The sequence below is a fragment of the Hesperophylax consimilis genome, chromosome 13 (assembly GCF_061612785.1).
Source record: "Hesperophylax consimilis isolate HC1 chromosome 13, BYU_Hcon_1.0, whole genome shotgun sequence".
Classification (NCBI taxonomy): Eukaryota; Metazoa; Arthropoda; class Insecta; order Trichoptera; family Limnephilidae; genus Hesperophylax; species Hesperophylax consimilis.
Window position 1 is genome coordinate 34886741 of NC_142848.1, and position 24692 is coordinate 34911432.

A 24692-nucleotide genomic window follows, 5' to 3' on the forward strand; every position below is an offset into this window, starting at 1 on the left:
GAATTGTGATGAGAATCATAGCCTCAAGCGAAATCACTTTTTTGAATGTTGCATTTGAAGAAAAATCATAACATTAATGGGCACTATTGCAAGACTTGAGTTCTTTTTTTTTTTTTTTTTATAGTGAATACCTCACAAGAGTCCCAACTGCTCCCGTCTGGAGCCAGTGAGACTATGGCATCCCCAATTGGGGGATGTTGTGAGGCTGAAGGTAAGTGGGGAAGGGAAAGAGGAAGGTGGGGAAGTACCTGGCTATTTAGATCTAGTCACTAAACACGGCTAAAGCCATTTGGAGCAACGTTTCAATTCTGAATGGTGGTCTTACACCAGGGCGATACTGGTAGTATCTTCCACTCTGGAACGTGCCGCAAATATACTATATATTATTTTAATTAATTAATTGTGAAAATAACACAAATTAATCAAATAAAATTTATTTGCGCACGCCAGGTTCGAACCCGCGACCTTCGGAATGGCAGTCCAATGCGTTACCACTGGACTATGCCGGCCGTCAACACGTCAGTTCAGACTTTAAAAACAATTTTTTCTGGCTCTATGGTACCAAACGGGCTAAAATTTTGGAATCGCGATCAGAATCATGATCCAAACCGAAATCAGTTCTAAAATCTGCATAAAGTTGCATTTCTGGAAATATCATCTTTTTTATGGGCGCTAATTTGAAACTTGGGTTAGAACTTTAAAAACCTTTTTTTTCTGGCTCTATGGCTCCGATCTGGGTGAAATTTTGGAATCGTGATGAGAATCACAGTCTCAAGTCACAGTGAATTTCTAGAAAAATCATCTTTTTTATGGGCGCTAATTGACTTGGGTTCGGACTTTAAAAACCATTTTTCTAGCTCTATGGTACCAAACGGGCTGAAATTTTGGAATCGCGATCAGAATTATGGTTTAAACCGCAATCTGTCTTAAAATCTAAATAATGTTGCATTTCTAGAAAAATCATCTTTTTTATGGGCGCATTTGAGACTTAGGTTCGAACTTTAAAAGCAACTTTTTCAGGCTCTATGGCGCCGATCTGGGTGAAATTTTGTGAAATCAGTTGCCAATAACGATGCCAATAGAGCAATTGCAAATTTTTTTTTTATAAAGTAGGAAGCATGCTGCGTGTGTTCCCCAGAGGACCAACCATCGCATGGTCTGTACGCAATGCCCAATGGTCGACACACAACGGTAGACAAACAATGGTTGAACCATCCAAATAGAGTGGTCCGTGCGTAGGTTTAACTTTTTAATTATTCTATCCTAACTTTCTAATACAGAGTAATTTAAGTTATGTATTTTGTTTGTGTTCCAGTGATGACTCTGCCATTCGGAGGAGTTGGGGCTAGTGGCATGGGATCGTACCACGGCAAGGCCACATTTGACACCTTCTGCCACAAGAAGAGCTGTCTCGCCAGGAACTTCAACCACATCCTGGAACAACTGGCATCGTACGTACATATACATTCAATACATCTTCCAATAATATATTTGGTGAGCTTTACGGGAAAAGGACCTATTTTTTAAATTCAAGATTCTATAGGAGTAAATCTAGTTTAAATTTCAATCTGTAATAAAGTGACCTAAATAAGCCTTGATCTATTATCTCCAGTTATGCCTATTATTGACGACCTACTGATCTTGATAATTCTCATTTATTTTTTAATCTATCCCTCACTATTACTTGTTGTTGACTTATCCATTCACTAACCTCAATAAATAAAAGTTTCATTTAGAAGGATCAATATTTGAGTCATTGAATTGCATACCCCGTTACGAAAGCTTTTGAGATAACCGTGACAAACTGTTTGGATCACACTGAATGTAAAGAAATAATATAAAAAACTTTCGCTAAATATAGAAATACAATTTATTTTCATTTTAAATGTTGTATATTATGTAATAATAGTAGAGCAAATATCTAGGGCAACTTAGGCAATTATTTTATTTCATGGTTCTAGAGGCAACTTGGGAAATTATTTTATTTCAAGGTTTTAGAGGCAATTATTTTATTTAATGTTTTTAATTAATTTAATTAATTTATTTCATTTAATTAATTTATTTCATTTCATTTCATTTAAACGCCCATAGGGCTTTTACATATAATAATGTACATCTTTATTTTTTTAGTTATACATTTTATATAAAAAAAAATACATATAGATTACATATAAAAATTTCAGATTTAGCAAAATATAGGTTACATAAAATATAAGAGTTTAAAAAATTAGGTATGATAGAGTGCAAATAAGTGCGACAAAAAATATAAAATTTGCCAAAATCCTCCAAATCAACGATAATGTTAATAAGAAGGTATAAAATTAGTTGATAACAATAGTTTACAAAGTATGTAAAAATAGTTCGCACATACTCCGTTTAAAGTTGGCCAAGTTCAAATTATTGTCAAATACATTTATATTATTTAAGTATTTGTTACCAAGACTGTGTAAACGTTGTATTGGAGAGTGAAAACTATAGTTGGAATGAGATGTATGTATGTAAAATGTTGATATTTGCCTAGTTGTTCGTGTAGGTATGTGTAGATTTATTAAATGCAGGAGTTCACAACAATCGAATTTAGAGTTCAATAATTTTAATAAAAAGGTTAGGTCGTTTATTTTTCTTCTGTTTTCTAATGTCGGAATATTTAAATGATTCAATAATGACTGGTAATTTATGTGTTCTAAAGGGATGTTAAGTTTAAAATTGACGAAGCGTAGAAATTTTCTTTGAATTCTTTCAACATTATGAATATGTACATTGTAGAAGGGTGACCAAACTATGGAGTTATGTTCTATCAGGCTTCTAACAAGGGATATGTACAATAGTTTTATGATTTGTAAAGATTTAAAGTTTTTAATTGTTCTTAATATAAAACCTAATGTTTTCATACCCTTATTCACAGTTTGTTGAATGTGGGCCGTAAAGTCTAGTTTCTCATCCATTATTATGCCAAGATCTCGCATTTCCTTTACTCTTTCTAAATTTGTTTTATTTATTGAATAGCCAAAAAATTGTGATGTTTTTTTTCTGGAAAAGGTCAAAATTTTGCATTTTTCTACATTTAAATATAAATTGTTTTGTGAACACCACTTATTTAGCATGTCTATATTAGATTGAAGAACTTTACAGTCGTTTAATGAGGTTATTTCTTTATATAATTTAATATCGTCGGCGAATAGCAGTACATTGACATTTTCAAAGCAGTTGACTATGTCATTTATAAAAACAATAAATAAAATTGGGCCAAGATGACTACCTTGCGGTACGCCACTAGTGGCCAAAAATGGTTTAGATAAAAAAGATTTTATTTTAACAAGTAAAGTTCTACCAGATATGTAGCTACTTAACCAGCTTAACATATTTGCTCTGATTCCTATAGCATGAAGTTTTTGGATCAGTACTTTGTGAGACACTTTATCAAAGGCTTTCGAAAAATCAGTATATATGTATACAGTCAACTTGTTTATTTTTAGAAAAAGACTCCAATATATAGTTTTGAAACAGTAGTAAATTTGTTGTAGTTGATCTACCTCTAATGAAGCCATGTTGTTTGTCATTTATTAATTTTGTTAGTGTAGGATATATTTCTTCCAAAACTAAAGATTCAAAGATTTTGGGTAATACAGATTGTATGCATATTGGTCGATAGTTTGAAATGTCAGTCTCGTCACCTTTTTTAAATATTGGAATAATATAGCTGGATTTCCAGTAGACGGGAAAATATCCAGAGGATAGTAGGTGGTTAAATAAAATGGTTAGTGGTTTAGACAATACGGAGGAGCACTGTTTTAGGAAAATTGGCGGGATGGTGTCCGGGCCTGCAGACTTGTTTATGTCTAAGGAATTTAATTTTTTTTTGCAAGATTCTTCGGTGATGTAGCAGTCTGTTAAATGTGTGGTTTTTTTGAATGTGTATGAAGGAATATTTTCTTCTAGTGTTTCATCATCATAAACATTTTTAAAGAAGTCAGAAAAAAGATTTACAATGTCTTGCGTATTGTTGGCGTATTTGTCGTCCATGTGCATTTCTGGAGGATAGTCTGTGCTGTCGTTGTTTATTTTTTTAATAAATTTCCAGAGATTGTTCGAGTTTAAGGCTGTGTTCTCGATAGAATTTATATATGTTTTATAACAGATTTTAGAGAGATCTTTGCATTTTTTCCTACTTTCACTGAAATTTGTATAGTCGATTTTCTTCAGAGTTTTTTTGAATTTTTTATGAAGTATTTTTTTTTGTTGTAGTGAGGCTATTAGTTCTGATGAGAAGTAAGTTGGATATGTATGTTTTTTAGGAGTAAATAGTGGTACATATGATTTGATAGTGGTGGAGAATATTGAATATAGATTTTCTAAGGAATCGTCAGTATTAACATCAGACAAAAAAGACCAGTCAACATGCGAAAGATGAGAATTTATAGATTCAAAATCTGCTTTTTTGTAGTTGAGAGTTTTTTCAACGGGTTTCGGCTCGACGCCACATATATTTAACTTAATATAAAGAGGGGGGTGATGGTTATCAACAGGTAACAGAGGATCATTACATTTCTCAATGAACAATTTAGGATAATTTGATATTGCTAGATCTAGTAAGCGATCATTTATGTTGTATATAAAGTTATGTTGTAAAAGATTTAAAAAATTTGTCATATCTAAAATCTCACGTGCACGATCATTTTGACTTTCATTAACAATGAAACCACTATCACTTGTTTTCCATTTTAGGTTAGGGAGGTTGTAATCCCCGAGAATAATAATTTTAGAGTTAGGATATTTGTAGAGTAGATTTTCAACGTCTTCGCTGTGGCTTCGATAGTTTCCGGCATCAGATAGTGGCGGTGTGTATAAAGTTGCAATTATTATCTTTTCTACAGTGGTATCAATTTGTACAAATAGTTGTTCGAGTGTATTATTTTTTGTTTTGAGTTTTCTTGACATCAATTTCTTCTTTATTGCAATTAGTACTCCGCCTCCCCTTGTTTTGGAACTGGATTTAGAGTTTCTATCGCAGCGAAAAATTTTGTAGTTGTTGAGTCCGAGTTCTGTTGATTTTATTTCCGAGTCGAGCCAAGTTTCTGTCAGCACATATACGTCGTAATGGTTTAGCGATATTGTAGAACGTAGTTCATTTAATTTGGTGCGTAGTCCCCGCGCGTTCTGGTAGTATATCTTGAGTTTGCATCGTTTTTTGGCGGTGTTTGCACTATTTTAGGGTTTCCGTTTACATATTTTATAGTAATATCATTTTCGCCATTTGTCTTTCGTTTTTCCAGTTCTTCTCTTAGATTTTTTAGATGTTTTTGTTGAAAAATTGTAGCATCGGGGTATATCCTTGTGTTGTTTTTTAAAAGATGACGTTTACTTAGTAATGTTCTGGATGTTGTGGAGTTATTGAATTCTATTTTAAGGGACCTTGGTTTTTCAACACTTGGTTTTCTAATGCGGTAAACACGTAGCATATCACGGTTTGCGGTATCATCGAGAGCAGAGATTAAAACCGTTACCTTGTTTTTGTCATCTATTAATTTGTTGGCCGCAGTCGTTTCAGTGCTTTCGGGTATATTACAAAGAATGATGTTTTTAGCTCTTTCGCTACGCTCATTAATTTCAGAAATTACCTCGCAAATGTCGAGGTTGTTTTGTGGGGCTGGGATATTTATTCCGATTTCCTTATAAGCCCGTAATTCACCCTCTAGACTAGCAGTTTTATTAGACACCGTTTGCGCCAATCTACCAATAGCTATTAAGAAATGACTTGTAATTGGGGTTAGTTTTGTTATTTGGTCTTTCGTGAACTTATTTGCTGGATCCGTTAAACAGGTATTAAATGCAGCCACAGCATTTTCTACATTTGTTATAAATGATTCGACATCCATTATGGTAAAAATTGGATTGCAAGTAGAAAAAAGGTTATTATTTTTATTTAATTATTTAACTGCAATGGTTTCACTCCCCTGAAAAGTTGGTTTACTCCGAGTACCTATGTAATATGTCTATGAGTACTTATGTAGTTACAATACACTGCGAGACAGTAAGTTTGACAAGGCAGGTAGCAATAATAATCTTCCAGATATTTGCACTGAGTCACTTTTAATTATTATTTTGTTTTCACTTTTGACACTTTAAAATCACTCTTTTTAAAGATGTAAGACCAGTTACACTTTTGGGCAATTGAAGCCACGTTTTAATATACTTTTCGCTGCTTTTGAGTATATAAATTCACTGGTTTTCTATTAATTTGTATAGAGCGAATATTTGATGTGCTCACCGTGTGTTGTTGTTGTGATTTTTTAGAGGCAACTTAGGCAATTATTTAATTTCATGGTTTTATAGGTAACATCGGCAATTATTTTATTTCATTATTTTAGAGGCAACTTGGACAATTATTTTATTTAATGTTTTTAGAGGCAACTTAGGCAATTATTTAATTTCATGGTTTTATAGGTAACATCGGCAATTATTTTATTTCATTATTTTAGGGGCAACTTTGGCAATTATTTTATTTCTTGGAATCGAATTCTTTAGTGGCCTGTATTTTATAATTTAAAACATAAATAAATAAAATATTAATATTTTCTGTACCTTTAGATTAATAAACAAAAAAATAAAATTTTGTTGTTATTTTGGCCTTAAATCCAAAATTAACTCCCAAGCTAATTTTTTCCTTTTTTTGGTAATAATTAATTTATGGTCTTGTAGAAATCATTTTGTCTCCCTTACTGTCATGGTGAGAAATATGATCTAAACGATGTTAGAAAAAGAAAACACCATGCTTTTTCTTCAAATTTAGAATTTCAGAAAAAATTATGGAACTTATTTTTTTATTAATTATTTTTGTATGAGGCAACAACAAAAGTAAGATGAAAATATGTTTATAATAAGAATATTTGTCTTATGATTTTTTTTTTTCATTTCAGTAATTTTAGTTCAGTGCTAAAAAAAAATAATGTTTAAAACTTTTTATTTTTGAATTAAAAATTTTAATATATCAAAAATTATGTTTATTTCCAATAAAACATATTTCATCACTTTTCAAAACATTTTTTAGGTTTCAGATACCTTCAGAAATATTCCATTTATTTGGATTTTATTGTAATTCTGACAGAATATGCCAGAGGCCTAAGGGGTTAAGCTTTATATGAAAAAGGGAGCGCAACCGTTCATCTTAATTTTATATTTGAATTTAGAAACGTGCATGTGTTTTTGTTCTAGTTGTCGCTACCCGCCCTACTCGGAGAAGAAGAACAAGATGCTTGTATACTTTGCCAAGAACCACGCCGGCCTGTCCTTCAAGTACCTGCCGCACGTGGCCATGTTTGCGCTGGGCGCAGCCCTCACCTTCGCCATCACACAATTGCCAAAGGTACGAAACGCCGCCGGCCGCGTCGCCACTCTTCGCTAGGCCATCTAAGCCAAGCTCACTATACTTGAATGTGGTTCCATAGCTAAACAGAACAGTAACTATACAGGACCTTGAAGAAATGTGAAAACAAACAAATGAACCTATCCTAATCTGATATTTTATCATTTTCTGTTGAATCACTGTTCTGTTTTATTTGGTTACCCTTGAATATATACATTTTTTAGGCTGGGTTGTTTCAAGCTGTATTTCATTTGATGACCATTGAATCGACTCCCATTTTTATGCATACAATATTATTTTTGTGCATGTAATGTGTATGTAGCATTTTGATTAAATGCATTTATTAACACATAACCATATTCTAAAGTTTCATACTAATATTGCATTTCATTATCACGCTCATTTTATTTTAATTTAATGTTAGCATTTTTTAACCACCAAAAAATATTTTTGCACAAATTCGTGTTTTATTTGATAAATGCTTTATATTTTAACAATTGTTTAAAATCTTTAACCTCTTACAGGTAAAAACTATGATTTTATTAAATTAATAGCGCAGATACTCCGAATTCGTGACAAATCAGTTCCAGTTTTAAAAATGACCCCATTAAAAAATAATTTTCTTTTAAAATATTATAATACAGGCAGGTACTTTATCACTTGTCTGAATTATTCCAATTTTGAAAATGACACTTAAATCTGAATTCAATTTTTATTTCAAATGTTTTTATTTAAGACCTGCTAAATTTAAAATACAATTGTTAATTATTTTACAATGCACTTTGGCAGGAAAAATGACTAAAATTTAAAATGTTATTCTGTGCTTTTTCTTGCATTGCAATAAATTCGGTTTAGGGGAGTCACTCGAATAACCGAAATTGAACTTGATTTAGACTAATTTAGGGCTGGGGAAACCGAATCTGTAAGAATTAAGTGGGGGTCGGCACTATTAACTGAGTTATAAGGTCTTGAAATTTTGTACGCGATACATAGAAACCATGTTTTATTTATCAACTATGACTTAAGAAAATCAAATTAATAACTATTTAATTCTTTCGAAATTTCAGTAGTGCCAACCAAAAAAAGAAAAGTGTTGCCATATAATAATAATATCAATGCATGGAAAATTCTGAAAATTAAATATCATTTGCCAGATTTGTAGTTTATTATTTAAAATCTTGTAAATATTAAATTTAATATATATATGTAACCTAAACTAACTGTGATTTTCTATAACAAAAAAATGACCCTTTAATAACGCCCACTCGCGTCCCCTTTAGAGTTATATCCCAGTTTTCAAGTACTTTGTGGGCTACGCTAGGTTTGTATAGACTGGTTTGAGATTTAATTCTAATACCCTTTTCCCATGTTATTCTGCCTACTCTAACCCAAACTAAAAACCTAATCTATTTTGTAAAAAAATATTATTATTATATGGCAACACTTTTCTTTTTTTGGTTGACACTACTGAAATTAGTTATTAATTTGATTTTCTTAAGTCATAGTTGATAAATAAAACATGGTTTCTATGTATCGCGTACAAAATTTCAAGACCCTACAACTCAGTTAATAGTGCCGACCCCCACCTAATTCTTACAGATTCGGATTCCCCAGCCCTAAATTAGTCTAAATCAAGTAAAATTTCGGTTATTCGAGTGACTCCCCTAAACCGAATTTTACCCCTTGCATTTATTAAAGGTTGTTAATTAGTTGATATGTAAACCTTTTATTTCGCTATACCAATAACAACAATAGTATAGGTTGATGTGTAAGAAGTACCCTATAATATTAATAATATCTTTCTGATATTTCCCATACATTCTGATGGCAACATCCTACACTAGCGCCTCCTAGGGGCGTGAGTTGTTGATATTGCCACAACTTTACTGGAGTTGGAGGTATTATTAATATTACAGGGTATTTGTGTGTAATCAGTAGCTTATTCACGTATCTACGTAGGTATTCATTTTTATATTATGTACGTAGATACTTACTTGTCTCTGTTTTGGCTTGTAATGCTTTTATTGTTATTGTATCTTGTTAATTTATATATATTTTATGAGTCCCCAACGCTAGGCCATAGTCTGTGCCAAGGAGAACTGATCATTTTTGTTTTTAATGCAGTGGGTGAGTCCAATATACCTTTTATGCATAATTTATTAAAGATATATTATAAGGGGGGTACAAATGTTATGAAATTAAAATGTCATAAATGCACTGATTAAAGAAATCATATTACGTGTGTGGGGAACAAACCAACATGAAGGGGGCGGCTCTAATGACATATTACTACAGTCCGCAGGCAACTCTCATTGCAGTACTAGTATTTTAGTCGTCTGAAATGAAAACTGCTTACTAAAAACACATACTCTTTACCATGGTGAGCAAATTCCTCGCTGTCTTAGCCATAAGTAAAAATCCCAGATCTCATGTAAAAGTTTTGACTTGCATAATAACAAAGCACGAATATTTTGCCATTTTTATAATTGTTGTATAATTTACTCAACACACTAAACAACCACTTTGTATCTTGTACAATGAGCAAACTTGAAATAACGATTATCTGTGGAATGTGATATTCCTCACTGATAATTCTCTTTATTATTTATATATTTACACAGTTTGATTGCGCAGAAAATACAATTGTGGAGATATTCTGGGAAATTTTCCAATAAGCGCTAGATGACAGTCAAAATTTGAATGATGACGTATTTTATTTAAGAAATGCGCCAACTTGTCTGGTGCCAAAATAGGTTGTCACTTGGTTGCCTCCAAGGCGTCGAAATGGAACGCATATTTGGCTTTATGGCAGGTCTGTTTATTCTGACGTCAGTGCGTACATAATATTATGTGGGAATGTTAAGAGATATTATTTTTGCCTGTTTTATTATTGTGCAAATAATAATTTATGTTTGCATGTCAATTAATATTATTATTTGTAACCAATTGAGTTGTTGAAGCCTTACAAAACATTTATTATGTTTTAGTATTTAACCCTTGGGACCTTCTAAGACCCAAACAGTCCCAAATTCCGTGCGCGCATTATACTCTCCTAAGACCATATTTGTCCCAGAACGACCGCACATTATTAAAATGCATATATCTCTCTTCCTCTCATCTAAAAATTAATTATTTCTTTTATGTCAGAAAGAGAACGAAATAGTGCTTGTTATTGTCTTTGAAAAAGTGGAAGCTTGTAGAAGGTTTGATCCGTGCAAATCAACAACGTCTCAAGGGTTAAACTAATTTATACTGCTGTGGCATATATGATCTATCAGCGGCTATCCCCCATAAACGGATGTTGCGTATGTGATCCATCAGTGGCTATCCCCATAAACAGATGTTGCGTATGTGACCCATCGGTGGCTATCCCCATAAACGGATGTCGTATATGTGATCCATTGGTGGTTATTCCCATAAACAGATGTCGCATATGTGATCCAAGAAGGTTTACTAAAGCACAAAACAATACAACATTGTGCAAAACATATAATGAGATAGATTGGTTTGAAAAGCCCAGCGTTGAAAAGGCCAGCATTTATTGTAAACAATAACAACTTTAAAAATATTATTTGTTAATTTGCAATCATTTTTAAATGCCTAGATAAAGTTGTTAATGTTTTTTGATTTATTGGTATTTGATATTGTTTAATTCATGGTTATTTGAAACGTGGTGGAAGTTATTAATATTACGTAAGTTTTATATTTACATTAAGAAGGGTTCTGGTGTAAAATGCATTTATAAACCAACAAATTTTTTCAGAAAATTCAACTTTAAAAGTGCTTGACATCAGGCCAACAGTCACTTTATAAGTAGTATAGTACTCTCTCACTAACCCATGGCTTGATTATCCGACAACTAGTATAATCTGCCGTTATTTTTACCAGTTGAAAACGCAACATCAAATTCTATAATACGCCGGTATTTGTGTGTCAAATTCAGTAGTCTGTCGCATGCCTATACTCGTGCACCGATCTTTGTACACCGACGCATCGGGTTATCTACTATACCGCCATCTAGCTTGCTAGAGCTGACCATTTTACCTGTCACCAGGGTTAATTATTGTAGTTTTAGGACATTTCGGTTTTCGGTTATTGTATTTCTGTTCATTTCGTTCTGCCACATTTATTGTTTGAATAAGTTCACAAAATGAAGCCTTCTCACGAGCATAATCATGACACCTTAACTTTAAACAAAAAATGAAAATCTTACAAAAGATCAATCATAGTTTTTTTACAAAATCCTGTTTTATAAACTGCCGCTTTAACTAATTTGACAGTTGCCCAGTTTTCAGAGTGGCGAATTAGTGACAGAGTACTATATTGAGATTTTAGTATCATAAAGTTATAATGTTACATTCTTTATCTTCTTTTCTTTAAGTGAAATGAATTTTCTTTATAATATTTTTAAATTAATATCAAAATTATAATGCTTAACAGGTTCGCTGCCACTAAATTTTGAGGACGTAAACAAACTATACCCGAACGTTCCCGATCGGGACCGGTGGCATCGAACGAGTTAACAACATTTTTTCAACTTTACTTCAAATGTATGATCATAAATACAAAAAAATATACATCTAATGCTTCCATAATTAAGCGTCAATTTGATTTTAGAAAAAAATGGATTGCTAATATTTCTTATGTGCTCAAATTATTAGTTTGTAAAATGTGTTTTTTTTAAATTTCATTTTTAATATTGTAAATTACTATATTTTCCTGAATATTTGAAAGTTTTTGCCATTTTTAACCCATTGCGTACCAACACCGTATTATCAGTCATTTATATGGACCTATTTGTTACATCTGATGAGCAAATTTCTACTTCGAGCTATCACATATTTACATCTGAGAGAGGGTACATATTTGGATTATTTTACGCACATTCATTTTAGAAGATGAAGACATAATGAGGTTGTCTCCTAATATATTATTTTGATGAAAATGTATTACATTTAAAGATTTAATAACAACAGTAAAATTAGTTTTTCTATATCTCCAAAAATGACGAAATTATGAGCTTTCAAAGTGAACTTGGTTAGAATGTATACAATTGAAACTTGTGACGTCACACAAGACACGATTCAGTACAATTCATCATTTGAATGACAGTACTGTAGTACCGCCCATATGTACTGTGTTGTCAAACGATTTTTAGACAGCGGCAAATATCAACGTTTTGACGGCCTGTATCTCCGGTAATATCTGGTAAAATTTTAAAAGTTCTGCCCTCAGGATGCTCAAATAATATATGGTATATTTGTAAAGAACATGACATTAACTTCACTGTAGGAAACAATCTCATTGTAATTTTCACTATCAATTAAAAAACAAATGGGTTAATAATGGTTTGAACTTGAACAAAATTTTTGTCCCCAAAGAAGATTTAGTTTGTAATAAAGTGCTAACCTCAGATATCAAGAGGCTGAAATCATAAATATGTTTGGTTTCTTGTGAAACCAGTTTAAATTTTTGTATTTACGTAGCGTAGTCTTGTTAGAAAATTTAATGGGAAGAAAATTAAATAGTTTACAAAAAAATTATCACCTTTTTATAATTTCTTTAACCATTTCCACCACTCCATTGACACAAGTGAAAATGATATAAGCACATATAAAAACAAAACTCAATATTTTCATATTTTATTTGCAAATGACTTGTTTTAACTTAACTGCAAATCAATTTGATTAAAACTACATTTGTAATTTGAAATAAGCTTAGGTAAACAATTTAATTATACACATGTAAATGTTAAAACCATGATGAAGTCATGTTTATGGAATAGCAGTATCAAACATTAGTTTTTAATTGAATATAAGGAAATAACTATTTGTCGAATATAAGTATATAATTATTGTATAGCTTATAGTTGATAGTTACTTCAGTAAACTTGTTGAATTCTGCTGCATGCAAAGAACAACACTTGATTTTTTAACCTTTGCAACACCAGTCCCTTTTTGAGGGAAATAAAAAGTGAAATCAAAACTCTAAAAGTGTTTCAAGCGCAAACAATTCTGATAAAAAAATTTATGCACTTTCTCATGGCTTACAGGTTTAAATTGCACATCATTCCAGCTAGGGCGAAATTCCAATGTTAGCAGCACACAAACGGTTTATCGGCTAGAAATTTTTTTTGTCACTGGTGCACAAATTATTAACTATACATAATTATAATTATTAGTGATTTACTCAAATATCGAATGGAGACAACTATTTAAGTAGGGGTTTAAGTAAACATGCCCAAAATAGGTTTTTAGCGTTTAGTTTGGGTTATTTTAATAATTTGTGCGTATTTCCTGACCTTCAAACTTAACTTTGAATGAGAAAAATTGTAACTTGCATATTTTATCATCTCCCACCACATAAATAGTTGTTTCTTGTAGTACATAAATAAGCTAAAACCAAGTACTGATTATATTTATTTTTGCATATTAAGCGTGCAGAGGAATTCAACAAGATTAATGTTACTTTCACTGCGACATTCAGTAGGCCACCACAGAACAAAGATGATTTAAGAAATAGTTTTTCATAAGTTGAGATTATGTATTTTGGAAGAATATTATTTTGTGTATCAAAGAGATTTAACATGCTTAAAGCAATTTTTGCGAGGAATTTTCTCTATGAATTCACCAACGTAGCATAATATATTACACTACTACTACATATGATATCCTGAAATAAGGTTTGGAAATGATAGTCCTACAGTGAAAATTAAATTATTATTTTTTGAGGGAAATAAAAAGTGAAATCAAAACTCTAAAAGTGTTTCAAGCGCAAACAATTCTGATAAAAAAATTTATGCACTTTCTCATGGCTTACAGGTTTAAATTGCACATCATTCCAGCTAGGGCGAAATTCCAATGTTAGCAGCACACAAACGGTTTATCGGCTAGAAATTTTTTTTGTCACTGGTGCACAAATTATTAACTATACATAATTATAATTATTAGTGATTTACTCAAATATCGAATGGAGACAACTATTTAAGTAGGGGTTTAAGTAAACATGCCCAAAATAGGTTTTTAGCGTTTAGTTTGGGTTATTTTAATAATTTGTGCGTATTTCCTGACCTTCAAACTTAACTTTGAATGAGAAAAATTGTAACTTGCATATTTTATCATCTCCCACCACATAAATAGTTGTTTCTTGTAGTACATAAATAAGCTAAAACCAAGTACTGATTATATTTATTTTTGCATATTAAGCGTGCAGAGGAATTCAACAAGATTAATGTTACTTTCACTGCGACATTCAGTAGGCCACCACAGAACAAAGATGATTTAAGAAATAGTTTTTCATAAGTTGAGATTATGTATTTTGGAAGAATATTATTTTGTGTATCAAAGAGATTTAACATGCTTAAAGCAATTTTTGCGAGGAATTTTCTCTATGAATTCACCAACGTAGCATAATATATTACACTACTACTACATATGATATCCTGAAATAAGGTTTGGAAATGATAGTCCTACAGTGAAAATTAAATTATTATTTTTTGAGGGAAATAAAAAGTGAAATCAAAACTCTAAAAGTGTTTCAAGCGCAAACAATTCTGATAAAAAAATTTATGCACTTTCTCATGGCTTACAGGTTTAAATTGCACATCATTCCAGCTAGGGCGAAATTCCAATGTTAGCAGCACACAAACGGTTTATCGGCTAGAAATTTTTTTTGTCACTGGTGCACAAATTATTAACTATACATAATTATAATTATTAGTGATTTACTCAAATATCGAATGGAGACAACTATTTAAGTAGGGGTTTAAGTAAACATGCCCAAAATAGGTTTTTAGCGTTTAGTTTGGGTTATTTTAATAATTTGTGCGTATTTCCTGACCTTCAAACTTAACTTTGAATGAGAAAAATTGTAACTTGCATATTTTATCATCTCCCACCACATAAATAGTTGTTTCTTGTAGTACATAAATAAGCTAAAACCAAGTACTGATTATATTTATTTTTGCATATTAAGCGTGCAGAGGAATTCAACAAGATTAATGTTACTTTCACTGCGACATTCAGTAGGCCACCACAGAACAAAGATGATTTAAGAAATAGTTTTTCATAAGTTGAGATTATGTATTTTGGAAGAATATTATTTTGTGTATCAAAGAGATTTAACATGCTTAAAGCAATTTTTGCGAGGAATTTTCTCTATGAATTCACCAACGTAGCATAATATATTACACTACTACTACATATGATATCCTGAAATAAGGTTTGGAAATGATAGTCCTACAGTGAAAATTAAATTATTATTTTTATATATTTGGTATTGAAACATTAGCTTAAAAGTCACATTTTTGCCATTCACTAGTCATACGCTTTATGCAAGCATAATATGAGATCTGTCAATTATGGCACTCCGTAAATTGTTCTGACCCCTTCTCCTGCCGTTGGAAGGAGAGGGGGTTGGCGTAATTTTCAAATATAGCCTGGCTAGCAGATCACAGCGCATATCGTCGCAGCGCCCACACTTATAACACATCATCTTTTTAGGTGTGACAGGTCTATATGGGATTTTACGGAAAGCAATATGAAGTTATATAAATCCCTTTGAATTTATAGCGTAATCGGTCACCCCTATAAATATATGTTACAGACGGTACACAAACATCCTCACAACACAAACAAAGGGACCATAAAAGATAACACAAAGAACATGAAATCTGTTCTAAAGTTGCTACTTTATAAAGGTGATAAAACTATAGAGAGGTATTTCAAAACATTTTTTTCTTTATTGCAAAAGGCCATCAACTCTTAGGACGGGTTGTTTCGGAGAATCTGAACAGTTCATCAAATTTCAACGTTCATTTTCAAGTTCTGTGAAAGACTTTTTCAAGTTCTGTTTTTATTTCAGTTTTGTCAAGCAACTAGCCTACAATGATATAAAAACAGAACTTGAATAAGTCTTTCACAGAACCCGAAAATGAACGTTGAAATTTGATGAATTGTTCAAATTCTCCGAAACAACCCGTCCTTAGTAATTATTATTTAAAATACTACATAATTTGTAAATCCTTTTCTATGTACGTATATTAAATTTCAACTTCTTTTTACTTTTCTTAAATAGGTATCTGTTTTTTAGTCTCCTGTAATCTGTTTTTTTACTTTTTTTCCTCTTGTTTTTAAATTTCAACCTGTAACCGGTTTTATTTAAATAAGATATAAATTAGATTAAATTAGAAGACTTTTATCAGTGTCAGCTAGGACACATCCAGACACACCTATTTTTGTTATAAAACTTTGGACTTTGACCAATAGATGTCATTAGCATAATTATTATTTGATGGTCGCCTTTCTTATTTAAATAGGTGCTTTTTAATCTAGACTGAAGATGGCACTCATAATATTTATTATTAATCTGTTTACTGTTATATAGAAACTACTATAATATTTGACCAAACAGTAATATTTATTAATGTCAAATTTTTAAAAAAGATGTAATTTTTAAGATTTGCAAAACTGAACTTAATTTTATTATTGTATATACTAATCTAGTTTTTATAAAACATGCAATGGGTCCCATATAGAATTTAGTATTCTATTTACTTACCTGATCTCATTTTGTGATAAATTTGTAAAAATATTCTAAAATTATTTTTTATAATCTAGTTCATTAATTTCAGTACATTATTATTACATTTTTTTAATTATTATAAAACTAAGTTTCATGGCTTTAAGTTAGCTCCAAAACTAAAATATCACATTCTCTATTTTATGTATGTATTACCTTTTAAACATAAAATTCACCTATTACATTTATCATTTTTTATCATACTAATTATCAAACTACTTCATCTGATAAGCTATTACTGACATATTTTAAATAATAAATCACTTTACATTTCTCATCATTCATTATTAAAAATATATAATATAAGTTGCACGTACACAATAATCCCTCATCAGACTACAATATAGTATCTGTAATCGGAACCACCGGATGACGGGGACGGTATGTTTGGATGGAAAACACAGGATGTTAACCATTGTTTTCCATTCATGCATCCCGTCCCCGTCATTCAGTGGTTCAGATTATAGTATATGTAATCGGAACCACCGGTTGACGGAGACAGGATGCGTCTATACAAATACTACAATCCGAACCACTGAATGACGGGGATTGGATGCGTGAATGGAAAACAATAGTTAACATCCCACGCATCCCGTCCCCGTTATCTGGTGGTTCGGATTATAATATCTGTAATCGGAACCACCGGGTGACGGCGATGGGTTGCGTGGATGGAAAATAAAAGTTAACACCCCACGCAACTCGTCCCCGTCATCCGGTGGTTCGGATTATAGTGTCTTTAATCCGAACCAATGAATGACGTAGACGGAATGCGTGGATGGAAAACAATAGTTAACACATTTTGATCGGGCAGTTTTCGGCCGCGTACTAGTGCTGGTAACGGGTGATTTTTCGCATAATTTCGCGCTAACGTAGACCTCTAGAAAAATTGCGATAACTTCAAAAATATTTGTTTGATTTCAATAATTCTTTTTGCAAATTATTTATTTTATTTCATTTTATTTTATTATATTTAGAAATGTATTCTTCATCGTTAAACTAGTGCAGAATTTCACATAAAGTAGGAAAGTTTTGAAAAAAAAATTTTTTTTTTTACATAACATCCTTTATTTTACAAATTATACACAAAAATTATTTCTAAATGTAAAATAAAAATTATTATTGCATGGCTACAACCCTACAGACGCTATATAGCGAAAACTCAAGTATATTGGAACCCGTATTTTAACGTGACCCGCGCTCCACTAACAATCTATCAAAAACGTATAAATACGTGATCCGCTCTAGCATTAATTTGCTAAAAACGTATTAATACGTGATCCGATTACAATGTGTTAACATCCCGCGCATCCCGTCCCCGTCATCCGGTTGTTCGGATTATAGTATCTGTAATGGACAGGATGCATGGATGGAAAACACAGGATGTTAACCATTGAAGATTATTATTTAAAATCACTTTTTTGATCTATTTTATACACTTCGGCTATTCATCGAGCGATGAGGAATGTCGATGAAATTAATTAATAAGGGATGGGACTCAATCTAAAACTTTTTTATAATGTATAAGAGGTATTTTAAAAGTTCCAAAGTGAGAAGATTTTTTTCAAATTTTCAGAGGTTACTTCATCATTATTTAATGAATAGTGCACTGACTCCAGCTAAACAAATACTATTTACAATTAGTATTTTCGCATATAGCAAGCACCCTGCTGATTGAAGTGGGGACCTTTATCAAAAATCAATTGTTAACCCCTAGGGGTCAGAGCCCTGCATTTGCAGTGTTGAAGTATCGTGCCCATGCACGGTGCAAAGCACTGTAATTGCAGTTTCGTCCTTATAATTCATTTTGCCTTCAGATATTTCCTCTACTGAGTTAGTTAAAGACAAAAATAAAAATGTCACTTTATCATGTATGGTACTGTTCACATGTTGGGTTTAACAAAAAAATATATTTATTTAGTGTAGTTTCATGCCGAATATGAATTAAACCCCCATAAAAATAAACAGGACAATAAAATATAATACTAAATTATAATACAGAGTAAGGTATAAGGTAAACATATTTATAAGGTAAACATATCTACTACATACTTTCTCTTTCTTTTATGTTTACCTTATACCTTACTCTGTATTATAATTTAGTATTATATTTTATTGTCCTGAAGAAGATTGAGTCCAATCGAAACCGGTCGACGAATATAACTCGAAATAAAGTGGTTTAAAACTAAGTGTTTGTTTCATTTTGTATAATGTCAAGCCACAAAGTGTTTGCTTTCTTCGATAATTTAATTGCTATAACAGTATGTTATGTAGTTTTGTTTTGCAAAGAAAAAAGAAACGCGTTACATCTATTAAAATCCTAGATAAAACGTGTAATATTGGTGAAATCTATACTTATGACCTATATACGGATTTATGTGCTACGTAGCATCTACATAAGTTCCAGAACTTTTAACTCCCAAATGTTTGGAAATCCAGCTGTTTCAAGATTGCTGTAATCCAAAAATTAATAAAATGGAACAGGCTTAGTTTTGAATTATTCCTATTAAATAGACCATAATATATAATTATGTAACTATATAAATTCAATATAATATGTGTTTATTGAGGCTTTTTGTTGCAGATAATTGGACATGACGACCAGTAGACATCGCAGAGGAAAATAGTAAATTCTATTCATTGCTAATGCTGTGACATACTTCATATTATGTAGTTTAGTCAAATGTTTATATGGCATTGATTCATATTACCTACCATTAGTATAAGTACATATATTACTTTTATGCAAGTGTTTAATAAATTACATTTATTCAATTCAGAAGATGTTGCAAAATAAATCCTTGAATGCTTTGATTTTTATGATTTTGTAATTATTGCATCATCTTTATAAATGGATATATAAAATGCAGATAAATCTTTAAACTCAAAATTCAATTTTCCGATAAATAAATAATATAATTTTAATTCTGTGTTATCAAGGTCAATGATACTGTAATGAGACATTTTATTATGTTTGTCTTGTAATACACATGATTTCTGGAAACTACTGGTATAAGTGAGAAAGTGGTTAATCTATATCGCATTTAGAGTCAGTTTTATTGTATATTTTTTTTATTTGGGCTTTTATTTTCGAGGAAATCGAGAATTACTTAGGTCAATTTTAAAATTTATTTTTTGGTCTAGACATATTATATAATCTCTTCTATCAAGCCTTATCTAAAATTGCCTCCACTCCATTTAACATCCCATCTCTTCTAAGTCTGAATTCGACTGCAATCTTCCATATAATTTTGAAAATTGATAATAACAAAATTAATTTAAAAATTCACCTTCTCTCTCTCCATAATTTGAAATGGCCTATACATTAACCTATAAAGTTTTCGAGAAAAAAAATCAAAAATCAAAATGATCAAAAATGAAAAAAAAAAAAAGAAAGGATTCTCTGTGTGATTCACATTCCTGGTTTTCTGCTTATACCACTAGCCTTCGAACACCATGTATATGCAATTATTTTTTTATGATTTTTATCATTGAATTTTTTAACACATTAATATGGGATATATGGCAATTTTTATTTGACCAGGTGTATTATATTATCCACTGAACGGAAAATCACTAGAAGTGTAATCTATACCAGTTTGAAATACCTTTAGTCTCCTCGACACCAGACAGGCCAATGAAATTGGATTTTCTGCTCAGGAAAGGATTTTCCCAGAAGTAAGGAAAAATTGACCTTACTTCGGGCAAACGGACACGCCCACAACACACTTCTATCGGATTATCTTTTCAGTGATTATATCAAACATTATTTTTTAAATGACATCGATATGCACAGTAATATTTTTAATAATATAATGTTACCAAATTATTATTATGTTTTATGTCAAATTTAATTTTTTTAAATATTTTAAAAATCCTATTAATTTTAGATATTTAATTAGAAAATTTATTCATTTAAATAGTGTCCTAACTCATAATACCATTCACCTAATTTTTTTATTTTATTTTTAAAATTTTTGTACAAAACATTTTATATATAATAATATTACCATATATTATGTAGGTATCTAGGATACCTAAGTATGTTAATTTGAAAGTTACCAAATTGTTAATTATAAGTTACCTGATGTCTTTAAAATGGACTCACAATGTTCTACAACAATAATAAATAAATTGATAATAATTTATATAGTGCCATTTTTGTGAAGTTACCTCAAATGCACTTTTGGAGATCCCCCCCGGGTTTCCGAAAATAACATTGAATCCTTAAATTCTTTGGAATGTTCGCAAATAATCAGGATAATGTTCTTATAGATTTGTTTTTCACAAGTTCTAAAGAGTAACAATTTACCTACCGATGTAAAAAAATTATTCTGGCAAGGTAGGGGGAGACGTTAAAACTGATTGGTGAGTGCAGGCGCCTAAAGATGAATGATCCAGAATTGGATTTAGATCAGTCAATAGATAACCCCTAAAAAGAAATGATCCAGAATTTGATTTAAGTCAATCAAAAGTTAATCCGTAAAGATCTGATATAGATCAGTCAAAAGATAACCCCTAAAGAAAAATGATCCAAATTTGATTTAGATCAGTCAAAAGATAGCTCTTAAAGAAAAATGATCCAGAATTTGATTTAAATCAGTCAAAAAATAGCTCTTAAACAGAAATAATCTAGAATTTGATTTAGAACAGTCAAAAGATAGCTCTTTAAGAGAAATGATCCAGAATTTGATTTAAATCAGTCAAAAGAGAGCCCCTAAAGAGAAATGATCCAGAATTTGATTTTGATCAGTCAAAGATAGAGATCGTGAATTATCATAGAAAATCAATGTTATATTACAGATTTGTATTGAATGTGTTAAAAAATATTATAACGTCTACATACTATTTATGTATTTTTTACCGTCATTTATTAGCACATGTATTACTGATAAGGCTGGTATAGGTACTATTTTCAATACAAAATCAATTTGAAACCATATCATGCATAGACTAAATTAGACTAGACACGGCATATTCATTTAAAAATAACCCCAACACAATTTTGGTTTGGTTCACATGCACATTTATGAAAAGGCCCACGCACTGTGTCGCAATGCGAAATGGGCACTGTGCATTGCGTTTTACCTTTTGTTGGTCTAGAGTAAGCTATTTTGTTTCTCAGCTATGCTGGGCAGGTTCATTTTTTCAATCACAAAAATAACCCAGTTCCAAATATTTAAATTTGAATTATGTCCATATTACACCACCTCTGACAACAAATTCTCCGTGGTTTCGCTTACGAGTTTGAACGCTTGTACAAGGAGTTTAAACAGAGTTAGGTTGTTAAGTTCATCTCCATATTTGCGACGTACGCTACGTGGCGTTATTTTTAAAATGAATTTAACTAGACAGGGCTAATCTAGTATAATACATCAATGATATCATGCCATGGTTTAAACTATTTTTCACAAATGTATGATATTGCTTGGTTGTTTTGTAATATTGTTTTACCTCATCGTATATTTTTATCACATTACTTTTTTAACTCTTCTATGTGCTACAAATCATTGAAAATATTTATTTAACGTAACATCAAAGATAAATAATATATCATTAGCTTACAGGCATACAGGTTTTAAATATAGGGACATAATTATTTTTAGGTTCCACGCAGAAAGTAGGTAAACGTTGAAAATAATATAAACCACCAATTAGTAAGTGCCTTATCTCTAGAATTTTAATATTCTCGAGATGTACACAAGAACAGAAATCTAATAATTTGTAGTGTTTTTTACCTCGAAATTTTGACATTTTACAAGTGTTTTTTTTGTACTGTTTTTCTTCTATCGGAGTTAATTTAATACTTGTTTTAATGATTGTTATGTTGTTATATTCACTAATCCTATAGCCTTTTAATGGTTAATATCTATACACGGTGTCTGGGGGTGATGTGCACAAATTCAGTAAGTGATTCTGCATGATAAATAACTTTTTTATAATTCTGTTTTTTTTCCCATAGAAGAATATTATTTTCTACATACAAACAATTCAATTATTGTACCTGAAAAACACCTTAAAAAATTGAAATTTCGAAATTTCATGTAGAATCACCTTCCGAAGTTTGTGCACTTTACCCCCAGACACCCTGTATATTTGAATGTGATATTGTAACTTATACAACACTGAAATATACCTACATTATTTTTAATGTTCAGTATGAAACTATTTATGTATTCACTTTCATATTTTTATTAAAATACTGATTAAAAAATAAATAAATTTGTTTTACTTTTTTTGACCTGAAATGTCATTGAATTAACCCCCGCCAAAATGGGAGACCTTCCCACAAAGTATTATTATTTATTTATTTATTTTTCTTGGTTTGTTCAATATTAAAACAATCGAATTATAAAAACTTAAGTAAAATACACAAAGATATTAGAAGAACGAGATATGCTATGTTGGCCGCCGGAACGTAGGCGGAGTACTACCTAATTAGGGTACTTTGAATACTATTGGGACGTGTACGCACAGAAATCTGTTCTATGTATTAGTGCGGATACCTTAGCGTAAGCGAAGGTGTGCAGTAGTATTGGTGAACAAAACCGGCGACACTGGGCAAAACAATTCCACACAGTATGAACTGCTCATAGCACATCTCGTTCTTCTAATATCTTTGAAAATACACAACATATGAAAGAAAAAAAAATCTGCTAAAAATAAAACGATTTCGTTGCTATTTTTTTTTAATTTTTGCAACTTAATGTCCAGGTTAAATATTCCCCACAGGAAAAACTAAACCCTTCCACACACTTTTCCACAAATGATCATCTAGTCAATCTACATTACGCAAGTGCATTATATAAGCATAATAAATATAAAACAATACAAGAACAACACGTCAAATCTCCAGAGATCAAATGGGAAAATAATTCACCGACTCTAGATATTTTCATATCAGAGGGTTCGGCTCGGTAGAACTCCCAACTTCAATCAATAAATCCTACTGATCCCTCAATATAAATATTTAAAAAATCTTTCGTAATCCTACATGTATTTAAAATGACTGATTTTTGCATTTTTATATATAAATTCTTTGACAGATCTCAGATACGCCTAAATTTTGAATGGGAGAGCTAGGTATAATGCCAGTAGCCGAAATAACAAATGGTCATATTTTTAGTCTGAGAATACCAAATTCTTTTAATCTCATTTCCTAAATATGTGTATTTTCGTATTTTTTCAGAAACAGATTTTTGAATATTACAGGAATTCGGAATAGCGACATCAATGATATAAGTTATATATTTAATACATATATTTTTATTAACAGATGTATTTACCTTTTTTGGGGGTTTTTTACATTTACCCCACACAAGAGAACTTGAGGAAAATGATTTTTCTTAGGGCCTATGTCATCTTTGGGGATGCTGTGTGAAGGGTCTTCTCTAGGGATAAGAATCTAGGGATCAGTGTGTTCAGGAGTGACGGAAGGCGATGGGTCGAGATACCAGTTGGAGAGGTTAAAGTTAAGTCTCACCAAACCAATCTCCCGATCCGTTACGCCATGTATCCGGTCAAATCTAAATCACCAAACGTAGCGAACTACTTGGGGTGGTAGAGGTGTTGGATATCCAATAAATGGTTCCCGGGGCGGTGGTATCTAAACCCGCCACTTATATTGCAAAATTAAGGATTGAAAGTCTTCCCAGGGACTGGAGTCAACCGCGCTAATAACTGAGCCGAATCCCGATTGCGTAAGACCGACATTTATTTCATATATTGACTACTGTAAAATAATCCAATTTAT

General features: G+C 31.4%; 1 protein-coding gene across 9 annotated transcripts in view; it reads left to right on the forward strand.

The window, feature by feature from the left end:
• Positions 1–24692, forward strand: part of LOC149418891 (aldehyde dehydrogenase, dimeric NADP-preferring-like) — a 136874-nt gene that overhangs the window by 92869 nt on the left and 19313 nt on the right. For 7 of the 9 annotated variants that reach the window (XM_089639053.1, XM_089639054.1, XM_089639058.1 and 4 more), the window contains 2 exons: positions 1316–1451; positions 7213–7363. In XM_089639053.1, the coding sequence (XP_089495179.1) occupies positions 1316–1451; positions 7213–7363 (287 nt within the window). Of the gene's footprint in view, positions 1–1315; positions 1452–7212; positions 7364–11803; positions 12907–19523; positions 23141–24692 lie in introns of those variants that run through there. The other 2 variants (XM_089639056.1, XM_089639057.1) reach the window with 2 other exon arrangements.